Source organism: Physcomitrium patens, chromosome 22, assembly GCF_059467195.1.
Source record: "Physcomitrium patens ecotype Gransden chromosome 22, ASM5946719v1, whole genome shotgun sequence".
Taxonomy (NCBI): domain Eukaryota; kingdom Viridiplantae; phylum Streptophyta; class Bryopsida; order Funariales; family Funariaceae; genus Physcomitrium; species Physcomitrium patens.
Genome location: NC_143431.1, coordinates 10,124,725 through 10,144,144, shown reverse-complemented (window position 1 = coordinate 10,144,144; position 19,420 = coordinate 10,124,725). Strand labels below are relative to the sequence as shown.

General features: G+C 38.4%; 2 protein-coding genes and 1 long non-coding RNA gene across 14 annotated transcripts; 1 reads left to right on the top strand and 2 right to left on the bottom strand.

The window, feature by feature from the left end:
* Positions 1–5,108: 5,108 nt before the first annotated feature.
* LOC112274721 (ABC transporter G family member 10) lies at positions 5,109–8,738 on the bottom strand. Of its 2 annotated transcripts, XM_024504427.3 has the most exons (9): positions 8,627–8,738; positions 7,950–8,442; positions 7,571–7,795; positions 7,283–7,450; positions 6,753–7,070; positions 6,530–6,613; positions 6,224–6,418; positions 5,620–6,083; positions 5,109–5,505 (listed from the first exon to the last, which is right to left on the bottom strand). In XM_024504427.3, exons 2-9 carry the CDS (start codon positions 8,157–8,159, stop codon positions 5,235–5,237), a joined length of 1,935 nt encoding a protein of 644 aa, XP_024360195.1. In that variant the 5' UTR covers positions 8,160–8,442; positions 8,627–8,738; the 3' UTR covers positions 5,109–5,234. The 2 variants fall into 2 exon arrangements, with proteins under 2 accessions (XP_024360195.1, XP_090102334.1); XM_090246208.1 differs by having other exon boundaries at positions 7,950–8,735.
* Positions 8,739–12,246: 3,508 nt separating this feature from the next.
* LOC112275337 (ABC transporter G family member 6) lies at positions 12,247–16,839 on the top strand. 2 transcript variants are annotated; one of them, XM_024505629.3, is made up of 9 exons: positions 12,247–12,335; positions 13,440–13,656; positions 13,812–14,048; positions 14,178–14,345; positions 14,537–14,854; positions 14,967–15,050; positions 15,261–15,449; positions 15,622–16,085; positions 16,184–16,839. In XM_024505629.3, the coding sequence occupies exons 2-9, from the start codon at positions 13,465–13,467 to the stop codon at positions 16,446–16,448; spliced, it is 1,917 nt and encodes a 638-aa protein (XP_024361397.1). In that variant the 5' UTR covers positions 12,247–12,335; positions 13,440–13,464; the 3' UTR covers positions 16,449–16,839. The 2 variants fall into 2 exon arrangements, with proteins under 2 accessions (XP_024361397.1, XP_024361396.1); XM_024505628.3 differs by lacking the exon at positions 12,247–12,335 and adding an exon at positions 12,439–13,276.
* Positions 16,182–18,377, bottom strand: LOC149986645 (uncharacterized). 10 transcript variants are annotated; one of them, XR_016499993.1, is made up of 5 exons: positions 18,128–18,377; positions 17,824–17,869; positions 17,490–17,566; positions 17,051–17,302; positions 16,182–16,421 (listed from the first exon to the last, which is right to left on the bottom strand). It is a non-coding gene; the product is annotated as an uncharacterized LOC149986645 (long non-coding RNA). The 10 variants fall into 10 exon arrangements; XR_016499989.1 differs by having other exon boundaries at positions 17,051–17,216; positions 17,490–17,592; positions 17,824–17,897; positions 18,128–18,367; XR_016499987.1 differs by having other exon boundaries at positions 17,051–17,216; positions 17,490–17,592; positions 18,128–18,367.
* Between the last annotated feature and the right edge of the window lie 1,043 nt (positions 18,378–19,420).

Here is a 19,420-nt window from a genome sequence, read left to right as displayed (position 1 = left end):
ATTTATTTTTTATTTGGGTATAAGATTGAAACTTGAAAAGAGAGGAAAGAGCATATTCTTGTGGATTGGTAAAAGATGAGCATGATTTCTCCTCAATACTTCCCTTTTTACATGTGCTACATTTTCTGGTAGAAGAGAAAAACAAAAAATAAAATAAAAAATAAAATAACAAACTATCCACCACGTGTTTCCTCCTCCTCATCCTCATCCTCATTGGATGAATGAACTCAGTCAGAAAGCACAACTCGTGGATGATTATGGGGTCCAGTTGGGGGGGGTAAGAGCAAATTTGGGACGCCAATGAGAGAAACCCACGTAGGATTAACCTTTGTGAGGCAGCCACTACTTGGCATGCCACGTGTCACAAAGATTGAGGATAAACGGATGACATGGCACTCTCGAAGCTTTTGGGGGCATTCAGGCCAAATACCAAAGACATGTGTCCAAAGTGATGACATGGCACTCTTGCATTTGATTGGTTTATGCAACCTTGTAACCTTTCAAATAATACATTTAATATTTATTTATTTAGATTCCACAATAAATTCAATGTAAGCGGCGGTTCTTGATGGATGAGTACCCACTTATTTATTTATTTATTTATTTATTTATTTATGTTAGACTTGCAACACAGTACAAAATACTAAAAAAGTATGAGAAAATATTATATGAGATGTAGAAGTTCTAGAAGTTCAATTCTGGAAGAAAATTCTAAAGTCGATTGAGATTCAAAATAATAAAACATACACATTCTTTTAATGACATGAGTTGTCACTTATTAATTTATTTATTTCATGTTATGATATATATATATATATATATATATATATAATGTTGAACACCTCATTTATTTACAAACAAGTATATCTAACAATGAAATAAAATCATTAATAAAATAATATACGTAGAATATATTTTATTGTTAGCTACCTACTGGTGATGAAAATCTAATACAAGCCATACAATCTAATAATTTCTCTCATATTCTATGCAGCAAGTTTATTTTATTAATGAATAATTTATTGCATAACAATGTTGAATCAAAATTTTAATTCTTATCCAAGTATTACGTTCTAACTATAGCACCTGATTATTTTTAATCCAAATCTTTAATCAAACTTTTTATTTCTGAAAGAACATGAAAAATGTTGCAAACACTAAATGAAATACTAGAATGCAATTCTTTATTATTATCTACACATAATTTAATATCTACTAAATTTTTTTACAGAATTTATTTTTCTATAAATAATTTTAGCAATGTATAACACAATAGATTAATTAGATTAATAAAAATTCAAATTAGTTTTCATTAAAAAAATAAAAGCCAACACAAACTAGATTTTTAAAAAATTGAAGAAATTTGGTTTATTTTTATATTTTGAAATAAAAAATGATAGATTTTATACTGTAAGAATACAGCACAAAAATGAACTCATGAACAATTAAATATCTCAACATTCGACAAAATCCTACTTTTATCTTCAAAATCTACATTTTTTTATTTGAATTTATCGTATCCAGCCCTAAATAATAATAATAGAATAGAAAATCATTCACTCACTAGTTTTATTTCTCTTATGGGCTCTGCAGTTTCAGAATGCTCATCATCCAGTTCTGAAATCTCATGTGATTCTGCTGCTCTAGTAACTGACAGATCCCAAAGCATGTTTCTGAAACCAGGTTTCGGTGACACTGGTTTCACTGAGGTTGCTGAAGAATCGCAATCCTTTGTGGAGATCTGGCTTAGTTGTCCATGTGTTGGACATGGGTGTGCCGTCTCGAACATGGTAACTGTCGAATCTGCGTCCTTCAGTCTCCGAACATCTACTCCCCAATTCAGAAAGAACTTATTCGATGGTGCATGCACGAACTGCGATGTTGGTCGATGAAGACTAGGCAGTTGACTCTAACTGATCGACATGCATACGAAGGGCGGCCTTTTTACTGCAAACTTCACACGTACTCTCTTTCACGACTCATTCCAACGAATTCTGTCCTGCAGAGCGTCGCCGTTTGCAGAATACGCAAAGCTCTTAACATCAATATCACAAGAAAGCTCGCCCGACGCTACGCATCACAGATTTTCATTCTCAATGTGGGCTGTTCTCAATGAAGGAAAGCAACACTGGTTTGGAGGCCCCACGTCGGCTTGAAAGCATTGGCTGAGGGCCTTTGAGTAGCGGGAGCAAAATGGAACGAGATCAGGTCGACGAATTAGCGACCCGGACCTCTCCTACTCCGCAGCAACAACAACGACAACGGCATGTGTTGCCGGATTGGACTGCCGCCTGCACTTGTTCACCGCACAGCATTAACGGATATTCGAGGGATCTACGATGCAGTGGTCAAAACTGAGATGATGAGAATAGCTCTCTGCCAGTCGCGTGGGCATTAGCAATCAAATCCAGCGATATCCAACATTCCCAAGTTACTTCTTCTTCTTCTTCTTCGAGCGGCAGTTCTAGGATTCACATCGCATCACCGTCAAAGCTCACTTTCTTCATGTTGGCTTCTGTTCGAGCAGCTGGCTCGCAAGACATAGATGAGCAACGATGGAGCATCTCACTGCCTCTGCAATGCGGTGAAATCCTGCAACCAACGAAGTGGTCAATTCAAGATTTATACTGTGTTTTTGAAATGTTTATTTGTGTCGTTTTGAGGTAGATCTCGTAAGCATCGATCAAGCAAAGATACCATTAATAAGTCAATTTTCATCTGCTTCGAATACACTGTCCTTTAGAAATGTTGTTGCACAAGTATTTGGATGTAGACTTTGATTTCACTCAAAACAATGAGATGTGAATATCGAAAGATTGAATTTCAAGAGTTGCATACCAATGCGTTTGTTCTTTTGGTGGTTTTGTAAGTAGATGTAAAAAAGAGTTCAAACTTAGTACTGCAGCAAAAACTTGTCATTTGTATAACAAGAACTAACACTTTCAAGATTAAGAAATAAGACTAATTCTTTCTTTGAAATGTTTAAGGAATCAGTTCAATGCAATTTATATTACATATGATTTTGGTCAAAGGTTTATTTATCCATTTATTTATTTGTCTATCTATTTAATTTATAATCAATTTTATAGAGGTTTTACTTTATAAATTGATAATGTATACATATTGAAATTTGATTTCAAAACCAAATAATGACAAATGAATTATTGAGTAATTTAATAGTTTTTAGATTTATATTTTTTATATTATATTTTATTTAAATTTATATATATAATATATTATATTTTTACTATTAAATATAATATTTTTGTTAGATGTATCTTAATTCAACTATCATTATATTTTTTAAAATAAATAACTAATAGTAGCTTCAATTAATAATGTCATATTTGACATATTTTTTTTAAAATTTAATAAAAGATATTATTTGAGCATATTATTAATTAAAATACTTTTTGAATAATTTAAAACTCATTTAATAAATCTTTAAGTCTAATTTTTATTTATTTATATGTAATTAAATCTAAGGGAATATAATATTAATCTACTTCAAACTTAAATTGATTCACTTGTCTCTATTGCTTAAGCATTGCTTAGTGATGTGCACTCTCTCATCAATCTTGAAAGATGTGGAAATTTTGCAAGGAGTGAGAGGGGTAGATAATAGAATTCTTAGAGAGAGTTATAATAGAGCAGCTTGGAAGAAGAGTAGACAAGATTGGTGATTATATTGAAGAGAATTTGTTGAATTATGAAAAATGATTGATAAGAGAGATATAATAAGAAGAGAAGATTTTGAGGATGCCAAATCTTTAAAAAAAATTGATAGATGTTTTAGTAAAGACAAAAACTGTCTTTGGTTGAAGTGGATAAAATTAATATTTTTCTAAATATATCAGTCATATATTTTATAAAAATAATATTTAAAAATAGATAACAAGTGCTAGGAGTACTATTTAAGAAGAATTACTTTAGAAAAATGTTGTCTATTATTTTTGCAACAAATTTGGCATGGTTGTAGCTACATCAATTCTATTTAAGATTGTCATATCAACTTTGTAAATAAAAAAAATAAAGTGAAAAGAGAGGATATTAGAAATTTTAGAGTAAATAAAACTATTAATTTATCTTTAGAAATAGATCAAGATTTAGCAAGAGATTAATTTTTTTAATTATACAAGATAATAACTTACATAAAAAAATAAAAAATAAAAAATAAAAAAAAATATGTATAATGTTATTACATTACTAGAGCTAGAAGAGAGAGAAGGTGAATAGAAATATATAAGACAATACTATACAATAACAATATAATCAACTCACAAATGAGAGAGACATAGAGAGATTGTAAAGAAGATTGGAAGATATTATCATATCAAAAAGATCTTGATGAAAGCTTTTTTAATACTATATACATGAAATGTAAATTGGATAGATAAGTAATATATATATATATATATATATATATATATTTATTTCTAAACAATTTTTGTCTAGCTCTTGACCCAGCCCCAAAGCAAGGACAGTTGCTCTTCAGATACTCTGTTTACTTCAACACCACTCACTGCAACAAATTCTTATTGCACTTCTCAAAAACCTTTACACACATACATACAATTGAATTGAATTTTATAAAAAACAAATGAAAAACATGTTGATACAAGATAAAAGTTGTAGTGATCATACTTATCTAGAATATTTGAAAAACTAGTAATTCGAACCATTATCATCATCTATACATCATACGTGAGAATTCATTACATCATCTGCACATTTGGTGTCCAGTTTGTGTTGAATCAGAAGCCGTTTTGTGGGCAACTCATGAACTCAGAGCCTTGCAGACTTTCGCAGGCTTTTGCAAAGTGCCCCAGTTCCTGCAACGCAACGGCATCACGCGAATTAAATGCTCACCATCGCTACCTCTCATGCCAGGCAATCTGCTTCCAGTGGCTCAACCTCAATCGAACACCGAAACACAGAGTCTATGTCAGCATTGATGAGCTCTGGAGCTCTCAGGCCTTTGAGCAGTGCTTCGACACCACTACGCTTCTGTCAACATTGTTATCTGATTATTCATCAGTGGATCGATGGGCGTGTCAACAGCAAAAAAACAGATCACGATTGCCATACAAAACAATTGGAGATGGGTGGATGCCTAATCACAAACTGGAATCAATTAATTACAGTGAATGCGGAGATAAAGTTGATGGTTTATGCTTGGGTAATGTGATGGTTTGCCAATTACAAGTGCCACCCTCTGCTGCTAGATTGGTTGGCTACTTTCGGAGGTTTTTGGTGAAGAACCTCAGGGAGAAGTAGAAGAGCACTCGGTAGCCTACAATGAAGGACACCATGACCGTATAGTTGATCCACTGACGGCCTAGCACTTTGCCAGTGTCGAAATAGTTCAGCACCGTCTTTGAGTCCACTCCGAAGAACCACATCACCTCCCGTAGATGGCCGTATTCATTTGCAAGAAGCAGTTCGAAAGGGTATTTGAATGTGGAGAGGTAGTGGAACCATATCCAGTACATCGGGATGCCAGATCTGTGTTAAGAGATGTCCTTGAGGTTATTGCATTGATTGATATTCCAAATTAGCCAGCAAAATTTCCTGGAAAAATGGTTGTACATGGGAGATCGGGTTGATTTAGTAACTCACCTTGGCACGAAGAAGCCCGAGAACAAGTAGTACATTGCAGATACGGCCAGGACAATAGTCTGCCCACCGCTCTCGTCCGGCATCACGCTAGCAACAAAAGTGACAAAGGAGTTGGCCACGCTGAGGGAGAGGAAGGAAATGAGGACGAAGGTGAAGAATGCGCTTGCTTTTGCGACAAGCCCGACCATAAAGTAAGAAATCGACGAGAAGATTACAGCTATCAGCAACTGGAAGGGCAGCATGACAATTGCTTGGGCTAGCACAAATGAGAACGTCCTGTATGCGCCACGTGAGGATTCACGGATGTAGATGTGACGCTCTCTCAGGAAGATGGGTAGGCCTTCGTTGGAACTGAAGATAAGAGTGACAAGCATGAAGTTGAAGAACCCTGTGCGTTGGAGGATGCCCGTGTAGTCATAGCCAGAGTTGAAGAAGAGGCTCCCCATTATCAAGGCCGCCACAATCTACACATTGAATGATACACCGAATGTCAAGGTTTGGGGGTGTTGAATGCAACCAGAGCTCAATCTGAGGCTAAACCCTGATTAAGGTAGAGCTCAAAATTGCTTGACTGAAATTGGAATGAAGTGGTGGTAAGACTCACCGAAAGGCTGACTCGTGTCCAAAATAGTAGCCTCGAGCGGAACGTCGTGAGAAAAAACCTGACTCCCAGGACCCACATTTCTGAGAGGATTGAAGTAGCAAAAGCGGGGGTGGAAGTGTCGATTGCTTGGGGAACATTGGTTGGGCTTCCAAGTGGCAGTGGCATCAGGGCCTCTTTTGACTGTTGGTACTTCACCTTAATAGATCAGAAACAGATGGAACTGTAAGAAAATCAATGCTGGAATGGCGAAAGCTCAAAACAAATGATTGGACACCATGAGTAACTTGACCCAGACACGAGGGTTACCTGACAATCAACCAGGGAAGCAAGACCTTCATGTGTGTCTTGACATTTCTCGATGATGTCCAAAGCATACTCCACCACGCTCATCTATAAAATAATGTAAAGCCAGTAATGAGTGAATGTTGAAATAAGCGACTGTTCGTCATAGGTGTTAGTACCCGACATAGCTAACATCGTGACCGCTAGGTTGAGGTTTGCAAGCGGTTAACGAAGTGAGGTTGCTCACATTTTCTGGCATAGTGTACCCGAGGTTGTTGAAGTAAACCTCCATCTGTGGGACGTCGCCGTGGTAGATAACGTTCCCTCTGGACATCACTAAGAAGTTATTGATTGTATCGAGGATTCGGTAACTGGGCTGATGGATAGTCACGATTACAGTGCGGTTGCGTTTTATCGCCATTTGAGACAAAATTTGCATAACATGAAGAGCAGATGTGCTGTCTAGGCCTGACGTGGGTTCATCAAGAAACAAAACTGCTGGGTCGTGTACGAGATCAACTCCAATAGAGACTCGGCGTCTCTCTCCACCCGAAACACCCCTCATCTGTCACGATCAACAGATTAAATTATCATGATTTTCTGGTATAGATAGCCAGAGTACGATTCATCAATGTAGATCGACTCTCAGCCGAAATAAAGCCAAGAGTCGAGATTGATGTGAATTTTCTGACTGCCTCCCAGTACTGAAAGTTTTTTTTTTTTTGGTATAGGCCATTTAAGCTGAGATTCGTAGTTTAATACTGTATGTGTATTTACCTTCTCATCACCGACGTACGTGTCAGCACATTCTTTGAGACCAAGCATCTCAATTAGAAATTCTGTACGTTTGCGTTTCTCTTCTATCGTCATGCTGCTTGGAAGTCGCAACCGCGCACTGAACATGAGCGTCTCCCGCGTGGTCAAGGTTGGATACAACGCATCATCCTGTAGTGGAATTGCAACTTTTTTTCAACAAGCGAACATTCCCATATCTCGTACATGACAAAAGGCTGATCGACTGTAACTGCGCGCTACCTTAGAGTTGTCCTCTTGTCGAACACATACCTGAGTGACATACGCTGACACGCGTCTGAAGTTTGAATCCATCGTCCTGCCATTAACTAGAATTTGACCCTTCAAACTCTTACGCTGAATCTGCCCTGCCAGAGCGTCAAGAAAGGTGGTTTTCGATGACCCAGAAGGCCCCGCAATTGCCAGCACTTCACTATGGTTCGCACGAGCGGAGACATTGTTCAGCAATATTCTCTCGTTGTTGTCCTTTGAAATTACCTACATGAACAACCATACCAATAATGACGTCCAATCTCCACGTTCCTGATTAAAACTTCAGCAAACATAGAGACTGCAGTGAACTAAGAAGCTGGAAAACAACTGAAGTTCCTCTTCTTCATGAAGGGAAAGTCGGAGAAGCGAGCACTCTCACCTTATAACTTAGGTTGTGCACAGATATGTCATAGAGAACAGCCCTAGCTGGAGTAGGAGGGAACACAACAGCGGAGTTTAAGAGACTGAGGCGGGCCTGGTAAGCAGGAGAGGGAGACCCGGCCATGCCCGCTGGAGGAAAGCTGCGAAGGCCAAGCAAAACGGGCCGTTGTCTGGTGACTTCATTCGAAATCTCGTACATGTCTCCCATCTCAAGCTCACTGTTGAATTCGCATATCACTCAAGGCATAGTCACACCATGAAACACCTCAACAATGACACCCACAACAACAGTTCTCCCTGTTTCTCACTCCAATGCATTGCAAGACCCCTGGCTGCAAAAGGCGTCCTTGTCTGGGTTGCGAACTCTGCGAAAACTGTGCGACTACAACTCACAGAGGATATCACAGTCGGATGGCTGACTGGAAAAGCAAGTGCGAGGCTGGCCGTGTATTAGACCTGTCAGTGGAGCTCGATCACAAGCGCAGCAACTACTAGAAAAGCCAAGAGGAGAATCATGAGCTCATGTGACAATGATCTTGACTCCATCACTGTACTAAAAAGCATCACTTACGCACACACACACACACACCCTCACACTCACTCACTCACTCACTCACAGAGTAAGAAAGAGTGAGATATGACAAGTAGACTTCCATCACTTAAGCTTAGGCTTACCTGAGCACGATCCAACTCTAGCCTTCTACTGTGCACACCCTCATTTACTTACTCAAAGGCTCTCACCTTCTCAAGTGAGGTGTAGCGACTCATGTCAATCTCAGTGCTGAGCAAGCTGTCTGCAGGTCTCACCTGAGCCTTCAACAGCAGAAGATATGATCAAGCGGCCAGAGCCATTGAAGGGGCGTTCTCGTCGTCATGGATAAATTTACAGTCACTGGGTGGGGGTGCATTGAATCATGTCCAGCTGTGATGATTAGACTTCACAATTCTAACGCACCAAACGGCTGATCACTCGAGGTTCAAGTGTGCATCTCAACGACGAAGAGGCATAAATTATTCACACTTAAGCGAAGCAGCAGATTTGCTGCCCCTTGGCAGGACGACCCAGGTGTCATTCTGGAGCCTCGGCAGCTTCCTGATACCACCAACACAACGCATCAAAGTATCTATTAAATTATTATTATTATTATAAAAACACTGAAGATGGGTTTGGTGTCACAGTAAAGTGGGACTGGTGACTTTTGTTTGTAATGAAACGAATGCTCAACTCCACAGTTCGTGCCAATAATCTCAGAAGAAAATATATTTAAAATAAAAAATAAGAATAAGAATAAAGAATAAAGAATCTTATGAAACAACGGAGGAAAAAAAAAGGAAAAAAGGAAAGAAGGAAAAAAAAAAAAAAAAAAAAAAAAAAACATCTCAACTATTTCTAAAAACTTTGGGTTGCTTTAAAAGTTTTCGTATGGTGTTGAATCCAGATATCTTTAGTTGTTAGCAGTTATTACCACTGTCTTGGTATTTGTAATCAAATATAACTTCTTCACAAATCTGACAATTGTTAAAAGTATGTAGATGTTTAATTCTTGCATTAAATAACATTTGGCAGTCTTTTGTAAACACGTCAAGGTTTGTTGTGAGCCTCCTTAAGTTACTTCTGCACCTTAACATTGCAAATACAGTACTTGTTTTTTTTTTTTTTTTTTTTTTTTTGGCACAAATGAATTACTTCATTGCAGGGAGTAACTTATACAAGACTAGGCTAGGATAGAGTTGAGAAAATACAGTACTAGTTCATGGCATTCAAAATTTTCTTAATCCCAAGAAAGTAAAAATTGAAAATTTCATATTCTTAATTTTTTTTTCTTTCACATATAATTACAAAATGATGATTTGTTATCATTTGTTAAGGACAATAATTTATTTAGAATTGACTCTACCACAAGCTTCTTACAATATCACATCTTCTTACAATATCACAAGCTCTCAAAGCATTGCATTACTTAGAATTTCAACAATACTTGGACTTCAAAGTATATTGAATCTTATCAATGTAATTTCGTGAAGTTATACTTTTTAAACTTATACACTATTTTCTAAAAACACTTTTTGATTGTTGTTAATACAAACATATTAAATATAAGTCATGTAATCCATACAGCATCTTAGTACTATTGCATAGTCATATTGTACCACTGTAACAAGGAAATAAATATCATTTTCACTTGATCAATGTCACTCAAGTGTTCAATCTAATCATACAATAGAGTACCTCTAAATTTACTTGTTCACAACTACGTTTGTAATTTTATTCATTGATCAGTCTCTCTATATCCACTCAAGGGTAGTAGCTTAAGAACAGAATGTTCATGGCGTAATACATTTGAACAAAGTCTACCAATCTAGTGATTTTTTTCCTTATTTTATCCAACTTTCATGCTGTTGTAACAAACATGGTCTTTACTCATTGATTCATTCATCAAAACGGATCCTTTAGTTTCAGTGGAAAAAGGACAAATTGCAAGCCGTGCAGGTTCCGATGACAAATCCACCATTCACCCAACTCCTCCATAATTCCTCAATATTGACTCAAAGGGAAAATTTAAAAAAAAAACAATACTGCAAAGTACTCATTTGTATGTCCTTGACTTCAAAAAAGCACAATTCTACAGAGGACTGACAAATGCATTTTCCTCAAATGGTACAATTCCTCATACCAACCCATAAATTCAATACACTACCGCAAATATCAGGCTCAGGTATCCTGGAATCATCTGATTAAAATAAAAGAATAAAAAAGTTCACTAGTAGTTGGAAACTCTCAATTTTCTAAAAATAAACCAAAATAAAATATTTGTAAAGAATCATGGTCATCGAAAGATTCTTCAATAAGAATGCCAATGATTAATAATATTGTTTTAGATTGATTCTCTAAGATCTGGGTATTATAGTTACGTCCATTTAAACCTCAACAGGGAGAATACCATAATTAAATAAGTATAATTAAATAAAAAAAATGCGTATACTTACATGCACAATACTACTATATTTATTGGGACTCATTGTTGGGGAGTCAGAACCTGGAACATGAGGACACATGGAGTTGTTAGCATGTTCACACCGAACTACTTCATGCATTGATGGCCCATCAGAGTCTGAGAGCTTCCCTTGCCTCTTATTTATTAAACCCACCCCATGGTACTACGCATTAACTTCCACTAAGGGTTTCATGCCACCCATGAAAACAACGCAGTAATATATTTATTTTTCATAAAAATCCAAGAATGTAATCCATGAAAAACCTTTAAATTTCTGAAATCTGAGTAGGTTTATGATATTAAAACAATTGTCTGGTTTGTTGCATACTAGTTCCTTCCCTTTTTTCTTTTATTTCTTTTTCTTCATGAGGAGTATTTGATTACAACATACACACAGTTTACATTCTTTTCTAGGTGGGTTTTACAGAAATGTGGCATTATCCACTTAAAGTAACTGTACCTTTTTGTGCTGTGCTATCATTTGCCCAGCTCATAACTATGAGAACAAGCTTTGGTAGAAATAAGACTGATTAAAATTCTATAAAGAAACCGGACACAACGCTACAAATAGGAACATAAAAATTCAAGAAAAAAAGTAGACTTTTCTTTTGCTCATGCTCAATAATGATGAGAATGTTTTTGGTTTTAGTCACCTTTTTTTTTTGCATACAAAAGACCATGAGCTGTAAATTTAAGTATACTAGACCAAGAATCCTATAGAAAGCTCGAATATTTTTTATGTTATAAAAAACCTGAACACTGGAAAACCGACTACAATTGACAGAAGTTCAGGTAAACGAATGGGCTACGTCCTTGGCAATCCTGATCAAACATTAGGCTTTTTGTTAAAAACGTGTACTGATTGGCCTCATTGATGGTCCACAGTTTTGTTGCACATTCACACCCACATCATAAAACAAGACAAGAGACAAAACACAAACCTCTTCAGTAACACTTAATACAACTTAATACAACTCCATCAACATTACAAGCCTCACACACACACACAAACATATTTGTTTGTATCTTTACAAAAATCTATCCTTAAAACATCAAAAAATCAGTGAAATATGACCTCATCTTCAGGTCAGCACCTGCCACAAAGTGCCTAATGTGGACCGTTTGGACTCCAGAGGTCTTTGAGCTAACTAACCACATGAAGATTAAGGCATTCTGTGTCCGATTAGTCTTGACGTTGAAAGACTGGCCCGTATGTGGTTGGAGTACTGTGCCATGCTTCACTCAATTCACACCAGTAAAAGCAAAAACAAAACAGCAAGAGCCGAAAGATATAAGAACAATCATAACAACAACAACAACAACAATTCATGGACAGAGCTACAGGAGAGCTGATTCTTGCTCGGAGGTTTCACAAGCTTGCCGGGGAGGTAAAATATGCACGTTCTGTGTTTGTCAAAAGCTCATGGTGATAACTTGGCTCCTTGTCGTTGAGGTTTGTTTGTAGCGTGTTTGCACTTTATTCTAGACTTTGCAGAGCTCGATACCGTCGCAAACGGGACTTGAAAAGAGCTTGATAAGTGAGATTGTTGACACTAGCATCGATGGTTGGGGTGTGTGAAGGAATCAAACAAGTGAGTTAATCTAGTTACGAGATCGGTTTGAAAACGGGGCATCGGAGTAGCCTTGATTGCGTCACTCGAGAGTGGCTCGTGGCAGAAGATATCTGATCCCTGCGGTCAACTCTTGAACGATGCCCCTGCAAAAAGGCGAGACCTAGTGAGGAAAGCTGCAGTTATGTGGGTGTGTTTGTGTCTGGAGTGGGGTCATTAGTCACAACCACTAGCTTTTCCGATTTCTTCGGTTGATTGAGCATTGTCGTATTTGTAGCCTTTGCAGAGCGTTGCATGCATTCCGATGGTACGGTGTCGTCCAATTCTCCATCGACCATGCAGGCGGAGTAACTCGACCTCTGTGGGTCAGCCTTCATGCCGGTTGAATTCAAGAGGAAAAAGTTGAATAAGTTAGTAGGTGGCCACGACGCGCTTCTCTAAGATTATTTCTTACAATATATATATATATATATATATATATATATATAAAGAAAATTCTCCCCGTCTCTTAGATGTGATCGTGCAACCAAATCTGCAACGTTGGCGGTTGATCGCACCCACAAACAGCCTCGTGTTCGTGGGCACCGGTATACACGATCCTTTCTCGCATGAACAGGTCCGGTTCTTGTACATCCTGGCAAAGAAAGGGTGTCCAAAGTCACCGGGGTTGCTAGGATATGCTGGGAAGTTGAGCTGCAGCAGTGCACCACTGCAAGAACACTGTTGACACGAAGTTGGATCCAAGGTCACGATGCTAGGTGCAGTTTAATCCCTCCCCAGTGTAGCAATCTCCTCTCTCTTTGTCAACACTGTGAACAGGGGGGTGAACATAGACATTCAGTTCTTTCCTTGGATGTTACATCTACATGACGGTCGCGAGCAACAGGCTTAATTGTGTGCTGCCCTTGTCGGAGGTTGTAGGTGGTTGAGATTTCGGGGATTAGAGATGGCTTCCAGCTTCGAGATGAGCACCTCTGGGAGAACGCGAGGAGGTGGTACAGAAGCTGCAGGATTTACCACACCGAGTAGGGCCCCAGCTTCCCCGATTTACAATTTCATCACATCTCCACTTGCACATGCACCAACGCCGGATCGGAATGCCTTGTACGAGCTCTCCATTCACGATCTCACCTACAAGGTACGCCTCCATTTCCTCTACACCAATCTGTTGCGGGAGGGAAGGAAGGAAGGAAGACAGGCAGGAAAGAAGGAAGGACAACAGCAATCAGGAATAAACTCACGCTCCAGTATGAAGCTGTTTTTCTGGTCTTATATGGACGGCAATTTGTGTAGGTTGTGACGAAAACGGGAAAAGGAGTAACTGGAGAGAGGATCCTGCTCAATAGAGTATCAGCTAAAGCAAGTCCTAGTGAAGTGCTGGCCATTGCCGGACCCTCTGGTTCCTCCAAGACTACCTTTCTCGACGCTCTGGCAGGGCGCATTGACCGCCACAGCCTTCAAGGACAGATTCTTGTCAATGGGATGCCCATGACTTCGGCATTCAAGCGCATCTCTGGATACGCTATGCAGGTATGGCTCGCACACATCCAATTCTTGTGGGTATCGACATCTCGTAGAGATTTGGAAAATCTCAAACGCTGATTGAAAAGAAAAAGTTTTCTGCCTTAAATACTGAACACTTGTGTTCGATTCTCACAGGACGATGCTTTGCATCCGTACTTAACAACACGAGAGACTCTCATGTTCAGCGCGCGGCTCAGGCTTCCAGGATCCATGAAATTTAAGGATAAACGGGAGCGCGTGAAAGCCCTAATTGAGATGCTTGGACTCACTGCGTGTGCGGACACAAATGTTGGAGACCAGAAGGTGCCAGAAACATCTTATCCATGTTCTTTACCATCTCTAAAAGCTTCTCATTCACATCAGTAGCTTGTAGATGTGTACTTCTGCACGACTGAATTCGTCGAGTGCTAACAAGTGTTGCAGGAAAACATAGCTGTAGGTTTGGGGCAATTCTGTCTAAGATTTTGGAATTACAACTTCGGGGTTCATGTCAGGTCAGAGGTTTGTCAGGCGGGGAGAGACGCCGAGTCTCCATTGGAGTGGACTTAGTCCATGACCCGGCAGTGTTATTCCTGGATGAGCCCACATCAGGCCTAGACAGCTCCTCCGCTCTTCAAGTCATGCAAATTTTGTCTCAAATGGCGCTGGTGCGTAATCGAACCGTGATATTGACCATCCACCAGCCTAGTCACCGCATTCTCCAAACGATCAACAAGTTTTTGGTGATGGCCAAGGGTAATGTGGTCTACAGCGGGCCAGTCTCAGGGATGACCACATACTTCAACTGTATCGAGCCCGGCATGCGAGTACATGTGAGGAACTCTTTAACTCGTGGCCCAACTCTTTCAAATGGATTGCAGCATTCATTTGTTCAGAATCAATTCAATTGATGTACAAGTAACTTGATTGCTGTGCGACTTGCAGGTGAATGTGGTCGAATACGCGTTAGATGTCATTGAAGAGGCACAAGATTATCCAGATGGTCTCCAACGTCTTGTAGAATACCAAGTAAGTGTTGTGTTTTGAGCATTGATTGTATCGTTGTCTCTGCTAATTAAACTAGATTTTCGCGACAGCGCAGCCTTCTCACTCACAATCAGTAAATTGCAATCCTCGGATCTGAAACGTTCTAACTACGCTAAGTATTCGATTAGTAAGGGTTTCATCGTAGATCTTACTGGAGGTTTACAGTTGGCTGTGTTCTGAATGTTTTTTCAGCGAAAGGCACATGCTTTGAAGAACGGAGAGCACTTCAACTTTCAAACAGTGGCACCCGTGGTTGCAGAGAAGGACCCACAACCCATGTTTGCAAATTCTTTCCTCCCGGAGATTGGCATCCTCATGCACCGAGAGCTGCTGTCCGTTCTTCGCACCCCGGCTATCTTCATCATTCGTTTGGTGCTTGCAGTATGTGTGCACTGCTCTTCCCATCTCAATTTTCTGCTCTTCATTTGCACCCTCTAGCCAGTCGAATGCTAATTGCAGACAATTCTTGAGAAGGATACATGCGAGCCTTGTGACGAAGGGAATGCTACAATCCTGATCCAGGAGCTCATGCGAACATCTGTTGATTGTTAAGGTACTATGTGGCGCCATATTAGGAACTCTCTTCCTTCACGCGAAGAAGGACTACAGGGGAATCATGCAACGCCAAGGATTCGTAAGCTTCACACTGGCGTACATCATCTTCACTGCCATCGATTCATTGCCCGTGTTTCTGAAGGAGAAGCAGGTCTTCATCCGTGAGACATCTCGAGGGGCGTACAGAACGTCAAGTTATGTCTTAGCCAAGCCCATCGTGATGCTACCATTTTTGGCTCTCTTGGCGTTGATCTATACAGGCATTTCCTACTTCTTGGTGGGCATGGTGATGAAAAGGGACGCAATCCTCTTATATATCCTGAATCTTTTCCTCACCTTCAACGTGGCCGATGCTTTGGTGGTGTTTGTAGCGAGTCTAGTTCCAGACATGTCCATTGGACAACCCACTGTGTCAAGTATCTGCGCCTTCTTCTACCTTTTCTCCGGATTGTACATTTTGAGGTGAACTTTCCAACCGTGCAAGCAATCTAAGAATTTCACAACCAAAAAGAGCGACGTGTTCAAAGACTTGACATTCCTCTTCTTGTATTGTTGCACAGGTCTGCTATTCCAAAGTACTGGATCTGGTTCCACTACCTGTCGATATTCAAGTATCCATATGAAGCAATTATGCACAATGAGTTCGCGTCGCAGAAAGGAGTGATTTGGTACAACAACATGGACTCGCATATGGTCCTTTCAAGCCTATCGATGGGGAAGGTTCGAATGTGGGCTTGCGTTGTGCCAATGATCGTTTTCGCGGTTGTATATCGCTTATTCTTTTACGTATCTTTGAAACTGCACACAAAAAATATAAGAAAATAGGAAAGTGGGGTGTTAGAAGTAGTAGTGGCATATTCTTAAGGTACTTGAAACGGAAATGATACTGTTTCCTTTACCACAAGGTCAATAAGCTGCAGATGTGTGAATACCTTCTTTAGCAGCAGTGTAGATAGACATGTAATACTTTCTCTCAGCAGACGGACTTTAGAGGGTGGATACATTTCATAAAGCAGAATTTGGGGACATGTAAAGTGTGCCATTAGCGTAGCGAGATCAGGAAATTCATTTATGAAAAGATATCCAAGAGCTACAGTACTCCGTACAGCACCAAGCGTCTTCAATGCAAGACCTCGGACGTGTCAGTGATATTTACCATATTACTCCATTGTATGATGGGGTGCGAAAAGAATAAAATGGATCACACGTTTGTTAAGTTTTGGATTATACGCTACTGCTAATAAAGGTCTTATCATTAAACGTGAATCTCATTTGTGATATTTGAACCTGCAATTATTAGTTACAGAAATAATCTAGGAAAAGATTCATCCCAAATTTTTAACGAAGCTTCGCATTTCAGAGTCAATACTTTAAACTACTGCGATCCAGCAGCTCACAAACAATGGTGTTGATCAGATAAGAAATACCCTGCTTTGAAGTTTCCTGCAGCGACTGTCGCAGCAAATTGTACTCGCTTCACATGCAACGATGATTAGCAGATCCACACAAATCTGAAGTCCTCCGCACCCTCTGGGGTTGACACAGGAACGCTTGTGTAGCCACCTCGTGTGCTTGTCCCAGAAATGAGCACAACTAACAACACACCCAGATGAGCTCATCCCTCAGGAAAATGTAGTAGCCAATGTTGCAACATAGCCCTTAGCTCTCTATGTTAACCCCTGAAAGAATATTAGTTAGAAATCAGTTATTTTGATGGCAACCAGATTTTATGCACAAGAACGTATTTCAGCAGCAAATCTTTTCGATACATGTTGATATTCTTAAAAACAAATCACAATTAACGCAGAAAGTTGAAATTGTGTTCAGAAGGTATTTCAAATTCTGTAGGAATCATAGACGCTTCACCTGCTCAACTTAAGAAAAGTATTCTCCATGCATGACGATAATCATTCCGTCCTTGGCTTGTTTGCCCTTCACCTCCACTGAACAATTCCGAGGTTTGAATGGGCTATTCGAGATTGCAATAAACAGCTTAATTTCCACATGAATGATTTCAGATACAAACAATTTGGCACATACCCATAAAAACTACTTGCAGCACCTAATAATGTGAAGAACAGTGAGACAGGAATCTCAGATTTACAGCAACCTTTAATCATGGTCTGATGTCAAGATCAATTTAGGGTTATTACCATGGCAACTTGCTTAACTCAAGAAAAAGAAATGTACAATGACCCACCTCGAGATAAAAATTGTACAAAGTGAATGACAAGATTGATAAGAGCCTGCCACAGACAACGCTTAGATTCTGAGCTGTGCAAAAATTCAAGTGGTACTTTCAGGAACTGGGGGTACAGTACTTCTCGGTTACTACTTACAAAATCACAGGGAAAATTATGACAGATGACGAAAGCACCATGCCCCTATTCCCCAAATTCATGCAAAATGCGCTAACCCAGTGCACATTCCATCCTGATCTACACCCTCCCGCAATGCAAGCATGACCTCTACAAGGACCAGTCCTGAGCCACACATGCTCTCACCATACAGAAGCTGCAACTCCCACAAGGCTTCAAGTGGATGAACCTAACGCACAATCTGCAACTTGAAGTACACGATGCTTTAAAGCATGGAATCATACTGATTTTTAAGCAGGAGGGAGAGGAGGATGAGCTGCAGCTTCCACAAATTGGGTTCAGCAGTTATTTGTGCAAAAATAGGTTGCAGTTGCTTCACAAATTATGTGATCTGAGAGTGCAAAGGAGGCGTGATCATGGTTTGATCTTGAATTGAAAGCAAGAGCAGTGGGAACAACTTTTTCTTTTTCTTTTATAATTTTTTAACATTTATATTTACTAGTACATTTATTTATAATTTCATGGTCTAACTTGTGGGCAAATATATATATATATATATATATATATATTGTATATATTTTTAGATTTGATGGTCTGGTTCCACCCAGAGACTACAGAGTGAGTGGCTGGTATTAAATAGATTTTTTTTCTTAATAGTTTAAGGTATATATTCTAGAAGATTTCTTTAATTTCAGAGATATTGGTTTTTTAATGAGTATTCAAGGTAATTTTTATTGTATTGGTGTAAAAATAAATAAGAATTATTAAATTAAATGATTAAGTTTAGATTCATTCTACCATTACAGCAAATATATTAAAAAGTAAAAACCAAAGATGGTGAAAGATATTTTTAAGCTTCTATCAAAAGAAGTTTTTTTTTTTTTTTTTTTTTTTTTTTGCACAAAAATTAATCATAATTTTTTACTTTGTTTACACAAATGTACACATAAAATAATTGTTTTGTTGTAAGGTTTGAACTTTGTTGATTGCTACAAATATTGTATTATGTTTGTTTTGTACATATAACAAAATTTTACTAGAAATACATTTACATTGTCTAATATTAAATCTTTAAGTTCAAATAATTATAAAAACTCATAAATTATAAGTCAAGTAGACAGTGTTTTAATTAGTGTGACTTGAGATGATAAAATTTAATATGTTTTCACTTAAAGTTGAATTGAAAGTTGTACTTGGTTGATAATTACTAAAACCTAAATTCTAAAACTATGTAGTTTTTCAAATAGAATAATTTTTTGTTTTTGGTGGACATAACTTTATTTCTTTGATGATTTGGTATAGAAATTGTCACATGAAGTAATATAGTTGTTGACAAAACTTCTACTATCTCTATATTTAATAACCAATTAATCTTGAAGTTCATTGTAGTAGTAAACAAAGCAAATGTATTTTTAATATTATTATTATTATTATTACATTTATATTTCAAAATATATATAAATTTATGATATTTTCTAT